The sequence below is a fragment of the Zalophus californianus genome, chromosome 7, assembly GCF_009762305.2.
Source record: "Zalophus californianus isolate mZalCal1 chromosome 7, mZalCal1.pri.v2, whole genome shotgun sequence".
Taxonomy (NCBI): Eukaryota; Metazoa; Chordata; class Mammalia; order Carnivora; family Otariidae; genus Zalophus; species Zalophus californianus.
Window position 1 is genome coordinate 112,733,381 of NC_045601.1, and position 13,613 is coordinate 112,746,993.

General features: G+C 40.2%; 1 protein-coding gene across 5 annotated transcripts in view; it reads right to left on the reverse strand.

Annotated features, from left to right (window-relative positions):
• The window catches only part of ZFAND3 (zinc finger AN1-type containing 3), a 331,317-nt gene that overhangs the window by 214,699 nt on the left and 103,005 nt on the right, over positions 1 to 13,613 (reverse strand). For 4 of the 5 annotated variants that reach the window (XM_027601469.2, XM_027601467.2, XM_027601468.2 and 1 more), the window contains one exon: positions 1,201 to 1,241. The exons of the other annotated variant lie outside the window; for it this stretch is intronic. In XM_027601469.2, the coding sequence (XP_027457270.1) occupies positions 1,201 to 1,241 (41 nt within the window). The remainder of the gene's footprint in view (positions 1 to 1,200; positions 1,242 to 13,613) is intronic. 5 annotated transcript variants of the gene reach the window in all.

The following is a 13,613-nucleotide window of genomic DNA, read 5'->3' on the forward strand; positions in this document are numbered from 1 at the left end:
AAAAGAATATAAAGTTTTTCTAGCTGTAACACCGGTCTGCAAGGCCTCCGACCACCCCCTCCTTAGACCATTTACTAAAAAGGATTTGCAACTGTGAATCCTTCCTCTGTCCCTTTGAGATGCATATGCATCTCCTACATCTCAGGAGTCCCTATTTCAAGGACATGAAAGCCATTATTTTAAAAGGTCACCATCAGGAATGGTAGGGCCTCAGTCTCTCAGTCTCAGTAGAAGGACAGAATCCTAACTTCCAGGACAGTCAGCTAGTAGCCACAACCAACCTATTCATCATTTACACTGACAAGCCCTTCATAATTTTTTTACTTCCCTGACTCTACTGAGCCAAGCTAGCATCCCTCTCTACTCCCTCATTCTCCATTTAAAATACCCAGTTACCTCTGCAGAAACTGAAGTTGTGTTCAGTTCAAACTGAACTCTTCCCTATGGCTATAAATTGCTGATTAAAATCTGTCCTTAGCACTTGAACTAGTGTCCAGCTTTATTTTTGACAAAATGAACAGAAAAGGAAGGTTAAACATATCTCAGTAAAGACTTAGTTATTTTATATGAAATCATTAGACATAAAATTCTTTTTAAAAAATGAAGGTTTAAGTTCATGAAGGAGTCATAATTTAAGGAGTCAACCAATCAGCAGTTGGGGGCTGGAAAAGGCCCTTGGCAAACATCAAGCCCAAGCACTTCATGTTATAAATGATGACTCTAAGGTCCAAAGAGATTATGTGATTTACCCAAGGTGATTTCAATAAGGGACTGGATTCTAGAGCTAATTCAACATGATTCTCCTTCCTGACTCCTCCATGAAAATATCCTTTCTCTTGTATTCTCACTGGTAAAAACAATATTCACTACTAATATTTCAAGTCAAGATCAGAGATGAATGTTATTACCCTATTACAACACAAGTTTTTACAGTTCCACTATATCCCCACAACTGTACACTATGTAAAGTTTGTTGGGTGCAAGTACACAGACCATTTCATTTCACTCAGGGAAGGCTGTTTCAATAGTCCTAGGCAAATATATGAAGCATCTTGGTAAGGAGAAACTACTTTCACACACAAGCAAAGAAAACAAAACCCCATGCATAAACACAAAGGAAGGCCAAATAATTTAGATCGTCTTAAAAACAATCAAAAGAAGAAAAAATAAAATAAATAAAAAACCCTTTTCTGCACTTACCAGCAAAGCATTTGGAACAGAGGTTCATAGTCTTGCTGGACCTGGGGCAAAAAAAAAAGAAAAAAAAGAAAGAAGAGCTAAAAATTCAGTATTACTCTAATGAAAACATAAAGATGTTTGAAATGTAAGTAAGAATCTCCTAGCCAGGCAACTGAACTAATTAACTAGGGCTAAGTCCCTAATCAGCCACCCTCTCCCACAAGGAAATGAAAACAAAACAACAAAAAACAAACACACACTTTGTTATCAGTATGTTAACAAATGGTTTACTTTTTGTGATTAGCAAATTCAGATATAATGTAGCAGCAAGTTCAGAATTACTCTAACATGCCCAGAAGATGACACAGGAGTCATTCTGTCCCACAAGATTACCACACTCCCTCTGTTCACACTGGAACATATACCACAATCACTACAGACAATGAAAATTTTGTCTGTAAAGGAGTAAAACTTTCTACTCAGATACACACTCATGTATCTCCATAACGTTATTTGAATTTTTATCTCATCTTCTTTCACTTCACTCTAGTCCTATTTTCAGATCCTGGTCACATCATGACCCTGTTGTTTAAAATTCTTTCTTCAGAGGTTCCCAAATTATTTTTCATGTCTTTTCATCTGTTAATAATAGCTACAGTTCACTGAATACTAACTTTGATGGGCACTTAACATACATTATCTTATTAATCTTCCCACTATCCGTGAGATGGGTATTACCATATTGCTTTGCTTCTAAAATGCACTTTAAAAAAAAAATCACATTAAAATTTCTACAACCAGGTAACATCATATGATTGGTTACAAATGATGACTAAATTAATGAGGAAATGTTCCTACCACCTCCTCCTAGGTGTTATTAAATTGAGGGATCTTAGGAAATCAAGGGCAGTCTTATCTCCATTTGACAGGCAAGCAGTTCGCCCAAGGTCACAGAGCTGGGGAACTGCAGTGGAAATGCATGACCTTGGCCAAAGACCATCCTTTTATTATTATTGTTATTATTATTATTAACATATAATGTATTATTTGTTTCAGAGGTACAGGTCTGTGATTCATCAGTCTTACACAATTCACAGCACTCACCATAGCACATACCCTCCCCAGTGTCCATCACCCAGCCACCCCATCTCTCCCACCCCCCACCACTCCAGCAATCCTCAGTTTGTTTCCTGAGATTAAGAGTCTCTTATGGTTTGTTTCCCTCTCTGTTTTCATCTTGTTTCATTTTCCCCTCCCTTCCCCTATGATCCTCTGTCTTGTTTCTCAAATTCCTCATATCAGTGAGATCACATGATATTTGTCTTTCTCTGACTTATTTCACTTAGCATAACACCCTCTAGTTCCATCCATGTTGTTGCAAATGGCAAGATTTCATTCTTTTTGATGGCTGCATAATATTCCAGTGTGTGTGTGTGTGTGTGTGTCTGTGTGTGTGTGTATACACACACACATCTTTATCCATTCATCTGTTGATGGACATCATGGCTCTTCCCATGGTTTGGCTATTGTGGACATTGCTGCTATAAACACTGGGGTGCACTTGCCCCTTCAGAACACTACATTTGTATCTTAGGGGTAAATACCCAGTAGGCAAAGGCCATCCTGTGTTCACAGCATAACACAGCACCTTGCACTACAAAGCAGCCCAGGCACAACATGGTGGGCAATCAATAACTTTTCTATTAAGTTCTTCTCATTGCTGTTTCCCTTCCTGATCCTCTCCCAAGTGGACTCAATCCTAGAGCTTTCTTCCCCAAACCTCCTAGAATACTCTGTGTTAGATAAGCTGACCTATTTATAGCCTCATTCCTCAGCAACTCCCCTCCTTGTCTTTGCCCAGAGGTGCTCCTATATAGAATAAGCCAACTTTCTTCTGCTCTCCCTAGTAAATTCTACAATTAATGAAAGCCTCCCTCAGGAGTATTCCCTGATGGCTATGGTTGTTTTCCAATGTACTGGAACCCAAGACCTAATGGCAAATAACTGTCATAGTGACAAAATTGGGGAGGGGAATAGGAGGTGGGGGCCCACTGCTTCTCTTTCCCCAAAAGAGATGCTATGTTAACAGGTGAATCTCTTTAAGGATTCTGCTTAATACAAAGACATCAAAGGCAGTAAGGAAATTCTGAGTATCAATATATGAATAAAAATTAATAAAGAGACGAAAAGATGTTATTGTAATAGTGGAATCTAACTTTTATTACATGGCTAGTATGTGGTAAGCATACCAGATGCCTTCAACCCCATTTTACCAAATGAGGAAAGCTTCCAGGGGGTACATAATTTGTCAAAGATTACACAGCAAGTAAGTGGATGAACCTGGTCTGCTAACTCCAAAACCTGTGTTCTTTCCCCCATGCTATAGTAGGGCCTCTGCCCCCAATACAGAAGCTGAAGGGTACACATAAATCCTGAGTCAGCACTCTAGTAATTTAGGAAAATGGTCCCATAAGTACAGATTTAATGTACGGTAATCAAGTAAGCTCCCTGAGAAAGCAAAGCCTTTCATCAGGAGGAAGCCCAATACCTGCCCTCCCCTCCAAATATATATACACACAGGGAAGCAACCTCAGGCTGCCAGTTATTTCAGTTCCAACTGAAAGAGAACTGAGGATGAAGGAATTTCCTTGTTACTAGAAATACCCCCCACCCCGGGAAAGCAAGCCTCTTCCAGATGTGGTCCCTATCTTTTGTCCATGCAGTAGCACAGAGAGCAACAGGTAACTTGTTATCACTTCTGATGCTTCCCATTGTCCAGCAGGAATTATGCAAAGCATCAGAGAACCAATGAGGGCAGTTCAGCACCAAGTGTGCAGTTTTACCATCTGTGTTTCACAAAGCTGGTAAGAAAAAAAATGGCAAAATAGGCTTTTTCTCTGCATCCCCTTTTCTCCCTTCAGATAATTTAAAATACCCACTATACCTAAATCTTACTGACATCCATTCCACTTTCTGAATAGGAATTTCCCAGCAATGTGCTTATCCATCAGGTTATGAAAAAAATAATACAGCTACTGATATTATTAATCAAAACAGAGATGTATGAAATCTAAAATAAGCCAGCTTTTGGCTACAGAAATAATGGCCACTGGTAATGCCAACTTGGATCACACAGTTCAGTAACACAACTTGAAAGAACTGGCAGATGCTTCTGAGACCTTCTCTCCTTTCTCATGTTCAACATGTAAAACTTGAAGCTAACCACGGGCATACAACTACTGATTGCCCATAGAAAGGAGTCTTGCAGTCTTGAAACAGACAATAGAGTTCTCTATGTGACAGCAAACATGAAAGGTAAATAGGATTCTCCTATGTTCCACTGCTCCAAAGAAACTGCTCTTATAGAGATCTCCAAAGGCTACCATGTTTCTAAAACCAAGGACTAGTAGCTTGAATAATGGCCATCCAAAGAGATCAAAATCCTAATCCCTGGAATTTGTTAATCCCTGGAATTTATCTTATCTGGAAAACAAGGTCTTTGCAGACAAATTAAAGATTTTGAGTTTACCCTGTATTATCCAGGGGAGCCTAAATGATACCACAAGTGTTTCTGAGAAAGGGCACAGAGAGTTTGGAGAGATGCACAGAAAAGAAGGTGATATCAAAACGGAGGTAAGGACTGTAGGAATGTGGTCCAAACCCGGGAATGCTGGGACAGCTAGCAGAAGTCAGAAGAAGCAAGGAATGGATTCTCCCCCTAGAACCCCACAGAGAGAAGGCAGCCCTACCAGATTTTGGACTTCCAGCCTCCAGAACTTTAAAAGCATAAATCTCTGTTGTTTTAAGTCATCCAATTTGTGGAAATTTGTTACAGCAGCCTCACAAAACAAATACACAAGAGTTGGGTCTCTGATCTCCTCTCACTCCCTCCCCCACTCAACTGCATTCATCCAGATGCATCCCTCTTAAAACTCTCTTTACTTTGTCTTCTTCTTGTTCAGATTCTAGATCAAATTTACCTCCCAACCCTAGTTTTTCTCACCTAACTGCTCTCTTTTGGCCACCTTTGCTGGTTCTTCCTCCACAGTCAAGACCTTTATCTGGAAATCCCAGGGCTCAGTCCTCATTACCTCCGCCTCTCCCTGGCTTTAAATATTGTATCTATACACTAAAGACTCATAAATATTCACCCTCATCCCAAACCTCTTCAACTTGCTCCAAACTCACATATTTAACTGCCTATTTGACAACTCAATATGCAGCTCAGAGTCAACATTTCAAACTGGAACTTACAATACTCCCAAACGTGCCTGATGCATCTTGTCCACCTTTATAAATGGTAACACCTTCTTTCCAGTTGCTTAAGTCAAAATCCTAGAAACCAACTTTGATCTCTCTCTTTCCTATAGTCTCTCATACACAATACTCAGCAAAATCCAATGCATCTAATTCCAAACAGACCTCAAATCTATCTACTCTCCTTTGTCAATGCTTCCACTCTGGCCACCGTTACCTCACACTTGGGCCACTGTAAATGACTTTTTACTGGTCTCCCCTTTCCCACTCTTGACCACTTATCATGATTTTCCACAAAGCAATGAGGAATCTTTTAAAACTAAATTAGATCGTGCTGGGGTGCCTGGGTGGCTCAGTCGGTTAAGCGTCTGCCTTCGGCTTGGGTCATGATCCTGGGATCGAGCCCTGCATCTGGGCTCCCTGCTCAGCATGGGACCCAGCTTCTCCCTCTCTCTCTGCCTCTGCCCTTCCCCCTGCTCATGCTCACTCTCTCACTTGCTCTTTTAAAAATAATAAAAAATAAGTTATTTTTATTTCTTGCTTAATGCCATCCAACAATTTCCTATTGCATTTAATACAAAATTCAAACATCTTTCCAAAACCATGAAGTTCCCTCATGGTCTCACTCTGCCTACCTCCCCTCTTCTTTCTTACCATTTTGCTCCCCTCATTTACTACATTCCAACCACACTGGCCTTTTTTCTTTTCCTAGAATGTGCTGCAGAGCTCTTGCCCATGCTGTTTTCTCTACCCTTACATCACAGTAAGAATAGCTCTTTCTTGGGCGCCTGGGTGGCTCAGTTGGCTAAGCGACTGCCTTCGGCTCAGGTCATGATCCTGGAGTCCCAGGATAGAGTCCCGCATCGGGCTCCCTGCTCAGTGGGGGGGTCTGCTTCTCCCTCTGACCCTCTTCTCTCTCGTGCTCTCTGTCTCTCATTCTCTCTCTCTCAAATAAATAAAATCTTAAAAAAAAAAAAAAGAATAGCTCTTTCTTGTCACTCAGGTCCTGGTTGAAACCCCCTCAGTAGGCTTTACCTTGACCATCCAAATTAAATCAGTCCCTCTTCCTGTTTTCTTTTAGCAAATGACCCTCTTGGTCACTCTTCTTTGGTACTTAATAGGCACCCAATATTTGTTAAATGGAGAAATGAATCCCTTTCTCCTAAAGGTATAAAACATAAAAACCTAAGTAGATTTCAAAAATGTGTTTTGTAAAAGTCGTTCAAACACCATCTGGAAGAAAGGGCATCCACAATTCCCGTAACTGCCAACCTGTCATTTCTCAGGAACTCTATCGTACTGTATTACCTACAACTGGTAGATAATGCCATCCTGTGTACCCAGTCATGACCTGTCACTGAGGAGATAACACATGGCAGACACTTCCAGAAGTTTCTTTCCAATGAAATGGAGTTGGAAAGAAACCAGCTTAAATTTTTCTCTCCTTTCAATGAATAATGTTTAATGATATTTTCTAGTTTTGAGAACACATAACCCTGTACAGAATTTAGAAAAAGAACATAAGCATTTAAGCGAAAACCAAAAATCACTGATAATCCAACCCCCCAAAATGAGAACTGTTAATATTCTGAAATAATTCCTTCTTATCCTGTGAATAGATACACATAGTTAAGAATTTATTATATTTAACAGTGTTGGTAAAGTTGTGTAGTATGTTCACAAGTGTGCATTGTGCTTTATGACATATATACATTACATATTTTCTTTTGCACAGATCACATATTTCATTTTTAAAAGTTTAGTAAAAATATGTAAATTTTTCATTTTATATTTACTTAATATTTCCCAAGAATATTTAAGTATTCTTGAAAAACATGTTTGTTCCTCTATAACAGTCTAGTACATAATATATTTAGTCACTCGCTGTTAGATGTTCAATCTTTGCCCCAGATTTTTTCTATTATAAATATTCCTATAATGACCATTTTAAGACATAAATCTTTGAACAACTTTCATTAAGATTGATTCTGAGGAGAATTACTAGATGAAAAAGTATGATTTGGGTAAGTTTTCCCAATAAACTCTTACCAACATTAAGTATTATTACTTTCAAATCTTTGCTTGATGGGAGAAATGGTTATCTTACTTTAATCATTTGTTTTCTTCTGAAATAAAAATTTCCCAATTTTGAAGGATATTAATTTTTTTAATGAAGGATAAATTAACTTCCAACTAATTCATCTGGGGGAATTAATATTCCTGATTTCTGAAAATTCTAGAAACATTTTACTTATAATATTTTCTTTACATCCGTAAAACACTACTATCTCTTCCCACCCAGGAAAACACACACATGCCAGGTTCCCCCCACAAAATATTTTTAATATAAATATGGAAATAAGAAAAACACAGCACCATATCAATGTTCCTCAACAATACTTTTTTTGGTCCAAAAATGAGGAAAAAACTGAGATACAAAAATATTTAAGACACAAAAGTAAAACAACAGTACCAGTCAAAGCCCTTCCAGTACTATGGTCCCTAAACTTCTCTAAGTTAGGCAAGGATCAATAAAACTAAAAGAATTTAGACTACAAAGAGGTTTCCTCTTTTTTTTTTTTTTAAGATTTTATTTATTTGACAGAGAGAGACACACTGAGAGAGGGAACACAAGCAGGGGGAGAGGCAGAGGGAGAAGCAGCCTTTCCACCAAGCAGGGAGTACGATGTGGGGCTCAATCCCAGGACCCGGGGATCATGACCCAAGCTGAAGGCAGACACTTAACAACTGAGCCACCGAGGCGCCCCTAAGCTTTTTTTTTTTTTTTAAGTAATCTCTACACCCAACATGGGCCTCAAACTCATGACCCTAAGAGCAAGAGTCACACGCTCCACCAAATGAACCAGCCAGGTGCCCCAATGGGGTTTCGTTCTTAATGAAGAAAACTCATCTGTAAAAACCAACTAGTCACATGTCCTAGCTCAATCTTCTTTAATAACATAAAGGAAGGAGAAGGAAGAGAGGAGAGAGTAAGAGACACTGGGGAGGCAAGGGAAGGAGAGGGAGGTGAAGGAAGAGAAGGAAAAATCAAATCACAATGCCTCCTCCATTCTAAAAATCATTCCAGTTGCCTAGAAGATTAGATGATTAAAGACTAGTAACAATCTGTGTGCCACCTCATACACTTACAGCCAGAAAGTCTAACTTCCTACAACAGCTAGGAAGCAAGAAACAGCTCTACTAAATCTTCACTCTTTGCTCACCCCAGGCAAACAAGAAAAAGGCCAGTTAAAATAGATGACATCCTAGCTGGCAATGACAAAGGAGGCTTTCAACAGTGCATTCAGCCTGTCTGAACTGTTACACATCACTCTAAATCATTCAATGTCTGCAAAGTTTTCTTTCTAAGGGAATATTACAAAGGAAAAGATGGAGTTCTTAATAAGGGGACTAGTTTCTAGAATGTACCAACACATGCCAAAAAAAAATTGAATGTAGCAACATGGGTCTTACTACTTTAAAAGATAATTTCAATTTAACAACTTAGATTCCAGGTGGGGTACTGTAACAAACAGTGTCTTAACATTTTATACCAAATTCAAGGACAGCAAGAACACAACACACACCTCTAGTTTTAGGTTTTTGAAGTCCCCACAACTAAAAGATATATAGATGTAAAACAAGTCACCTTATCATCTGTGTCCCTGTACACATTACTAAGATCTCAGTCTAGCACTATCTAACAATTAAAACAAGATGAGCCATGGTCATCAATAAACTAGTAAAAAGGGGGGGGGGGCAGAGCAAGATGGCAGAGGAGTAGGAGACCTGGATTTCGTCTGGTCTCAGGAATTCAGCTGAATAGCGATCAAACCATTCTGAACACCTACGAACTCAACAGGAGACCAAGAAGAGAGTAGCAACAACTCTCTGAACAGAGAAGCGACCACTTACTGGAAGGTAGGACGTGCGGAGAAGTGAATCCGAGGCGATATTCGGGAGGAAGACGGCGGGGGAGGGGGCCTCCGTCGGCCGCTTCTGGCAAGTGATAGAGCCGCGGAGCACAAAATCGGAACTTTCAGAAGCCGGCTCCGCTGAGGGACGTCGCTCCAGTGGCTAAGCGGGGGGGGGTTGTGTGTGTGTGGGTGTGGAACCCTCGCGGGACAGTGGGGTCTCAGGACCCTCAGGGTCACAGAAAGACCGGGGGTGCCTGAGTGCAACAGAGCTCCCAGGTATTGGAGAGGGGAAGCCGGCTGCAGAGACGGAGCCGAGGCGCGGGCTCTCAGCTCGGGTTGCCATAAACTGGGATCCGCGGCCCAGTCGGGCCACTGCTCCTCCAGCAGGGACCCAACAAGCGGCAGAGCTGGGGAGACTCCCATTCCTCCCCGGGGAGGAGCGGCGCGGGAGCGCACCACAGGGATCTGCTGGGTTTGGCGACTCCACACGGGGTCGGGTGCCAGAGATAGACATGCTCGGTCACAGGCCGGGTGAGCACAAAGTGTGGCCGGAGACCAGGGAGACGGGAGTGACTGCTTTTCTCTGTGGGCGCACTGAGGAGCGGGGCCCCGAGTTCTCGGCTCCTCCGGGTAGAGATTTGGAGGCCACCATTTTCACCCTTTTCACCCTGGTGCTCCAAAGCTGTACCGAGAGCTTGCAGGGAACAAAAGCTCCTGAGAACAAACCCGAGCAGATTGCTCGGACCGACAAGGGCGGGGCAGTTCCGCCTCCGGCCAAGACATTTGCGAACCACGGCAGCAGGCCCCTCCCCCAGAAGATCAGCACAAACAGCCAGCAAGCCAAGACCAAGTTTAGCGATCAAGGAGAACGGGAGAACTCCAGCGCTAGGGGAATACTGCACATAGAATTCATGGCTTTTTTTTTACCATGATTCATTAGTTTTTCAAAGTTAATTTTTTTAACTGTTTTTTTTTAAATTTTTCTTTTTCCCTTTTTCAACCAACATCAATCCCTTTTTTAAAAAATTTTTTATTTTTCATTTTGAGTCATTTTTTATCCCTTCATAGTAGTTACCCTTATTTTTGGCATATATATAAGTTGTTCTCTTTAAAATTTTGAGATACAGTTTCTTCTAACAGATCAAAATATACCCTAAATCACTACTGTATGGCTTTCTTCTACTCTCCTGCCTGATCACATTCTCTTTTTTCTTTTTCTTTTTTTTTTAAAGATTTTATTTATTTGAGAGAGAGAGTGAGAGAGAGAGCACATGAGAGGGGGGGAGGGTCAGAGGGAGAAGCAGACTCCCTGCCGAGCAGGAAGCCCAAAAAGGGACTTGATCCTGGGACTCCAGGATCACGACCTGAGCTGAAGGCAGTTGCTTAACCAACTGAGCCACCCAGGTGCCCTCTTTTTCTTTTTTTATTTTTAAATCTTCTTCTTTCTTTTTTCAAACTTCTTATTGTATCAATTCCTTTTATAAAATCTTTTATAATTTTCATCTTTACATTCATCTTCCATCCGTTCATTGTATCAACCCTTATTTTGTACATATATGTCTTTCTTCCTTTAAAATTTTAGGAGGCACTTTTTTCTAACAGACCAAAATACGCCCAAAATCTAATGTGTGGCACTGATCTATGCACTAGCCTGATCATATCTGATCATATTCTGTTTTTTTTGTATTGTTCTGTTTTTCTTTTTATCTTTTTCTTTTTCCTTTTTTTCTTTCTTTTTTCTTTCCTTCCCTTTCTTTTCCCCTGGTTTCAGGTCTTTTCAGATTTGTTTAGAGTATATTTGCTGGGGACGTTGTTAACCTGTTAGCATTTTGTTCTCTCATTCATCTATTCTCCTCTGGACAAAATGACAAGACGAAAAAAATCACCTCAGCAAAAACCACAAGAGGTAGTACCATCAGCCAGGGACCTACTCAATATGGACATTAGTACGACGTCGGACCTAGAGTTCAGAATCATGACTTTAAAGATACTAGCTGGGCTTGAAAAAAGCATGGAAGTTATTAGAGAAACCCCTTCTGGAGAAATAAAAGAACTAAAATCTAACCAAGTTGAAATCAAAAAGGCTATTAATGAGGTGAAATCAAAAATGGGGGCACTAACTGCTAGGATAAATGAGGCAGAAGAGAGAATCAGTGATACAGAAGACCAAATGATGGAAAATAAAGAGGCTGAGAAAAAGAAAAACTACAGGATCATCACGAGGGCAGAATTCGAGAGATAAGCGATACGATAAGACGAAACAACATTAGAATAATTGGGATCCCAGAAGAAGAAGAAAGAGAGAGAGGGGCAGAAGGTATACTGGAGCAAATTATAGCAGAGAACTTCCCTAATGTGGGGAAGGAAACAGGCATCAAAATCCAGGAGGCACAGAGAACCCCTCTCAAAATCAATAAAAACAGGTCAACACCCCGACATCTAATAGTAAAACTTACGAGTCTCAAGAGACAAAGAGAAAATCCTGAAAGCAACTCGGGAGAAGAGATATGTAACCGACAATGGTAGAAATATTAGATTAGAAACAGACCTATCCACAGAGACCTGGCAGGCCAGAAAGGACTGGCATGATATATTCAGAGCACTAAACGAGAAAAATATGCAGCCAAGAATACTATATCCAGCTAGGCTGTCATTGAAAATAGGAGAGATAAAAAGCTTCCAGGACAAACAAAAACTAAAGGAATTTGCAAACACGAAACCAGCCCTACAAGAAATACTGAAAGGGGTCCTCTAAGCAAAGAGAGAGCCTAAAAGTAGCATAGATCAGAAAGGAACACAGACAATATACAGTCACAGTCACCTTACAGGCAATACAATGGCGCTAAATTCATATCTTTCAATAGTTACCCTGAATGTAAATGGGCTAAATGCCCCAATCAAAAGACACAGGCTATCAGATTGGATTAAAAACCAAGACCCATCCATATGCTGTCTGCAAGAGACTCATTTTAGACCCAAAGACACCCCCACATTGAAAGTGAGGGGGTGGAAAACCATTTACCATGCTAATGGACACCAAAAGAAAGCTGGGGTGGCAATCCTTATATCAGACAAATCAGATTTTAAAACGAAGACTGTAATAAGAGATGAGGAAGGACACTATATCCTACTTAAAGTGTCTATCCAACAAGAAGATCTAACAATTGTAAATATCTATGCCCCGAACATGGGAGCAGCCAATTATAAAAGGCAATTAATAACAAAAACAAAGAAACACATTGACAACAATACAGTAATAGTGCGGGACTTTAACACCCCCCTGACTGAAATGGACAGATCATCTAAGCAAAAGATCAACAAGGAAATAAAAACTTTAAATGACACACTGGACCAAATGGACTTCACAGACATATTCAGAACATTCCATCCCAAAGCAAAGGAATACACATTCTTCTCTAGTGCCCATGGAACATTCTCCAGAATTGATCACATCCTAGGTCACAAATCAGGTCTCAACCGGTACCAAAAGATTGGGATCATTCCCTGCATATTTTCAGACCACAATGCTTTGAAACTAGAACTCAATCATAAGAGGAAAGTCGGAAAGAACTCAAATACATGGAGGCGAAAGAGCATCCTACTAAAGAATAAATGGGTCAACCAGGAAATTAAAGAAGAATTTAAAAAATTCATGGAAACCAATGAAAATGAAAACACAACTGTTCAAAATCTTTGGGATACAGCAAAGGCAGTCCTGAGAGGAAAGTATATAGCAATACAAGCCTTTTTCAAGAAACAAGAAAGGTTTCATATACACAACCTAACCCTACACCTAAAGGAGCTGGAGAAAGAACAGCAAATAAAGCCTAAACCCAGCAGGAGAAGAGAAATAATAAATATCAGAGCAGAAATCAATGAAATAGAAAGCAAAAGAACAGTAGAACAGATCAATGAAACTAGGAGCTGGTTCTTTGAAAGAATTAACAAGATTGATAAACCCCTGGCCAGAATGATCAAAAAGAAAACAGAAATGACCCAAATCAACAAAATCATGAATGAAAGAGAAGAGATCCCAACCAACACCAAAGAAATACAAACAATTATAAGAACATATTATGAGCAACTCTATGCCAGCAAATTAGATAACCTGGAAGAAATGGGTGCATTCCTAGAGATGTATCAACTACCAAAATTGAACCAGGAAGAAATAGAAAACCTGAACAGACCAGACCTATAACCACTAAGGAAATTGAAGCAGTCATCAAAAATCTCCCAACAAACAAAAGCCCAGGGCCAGAT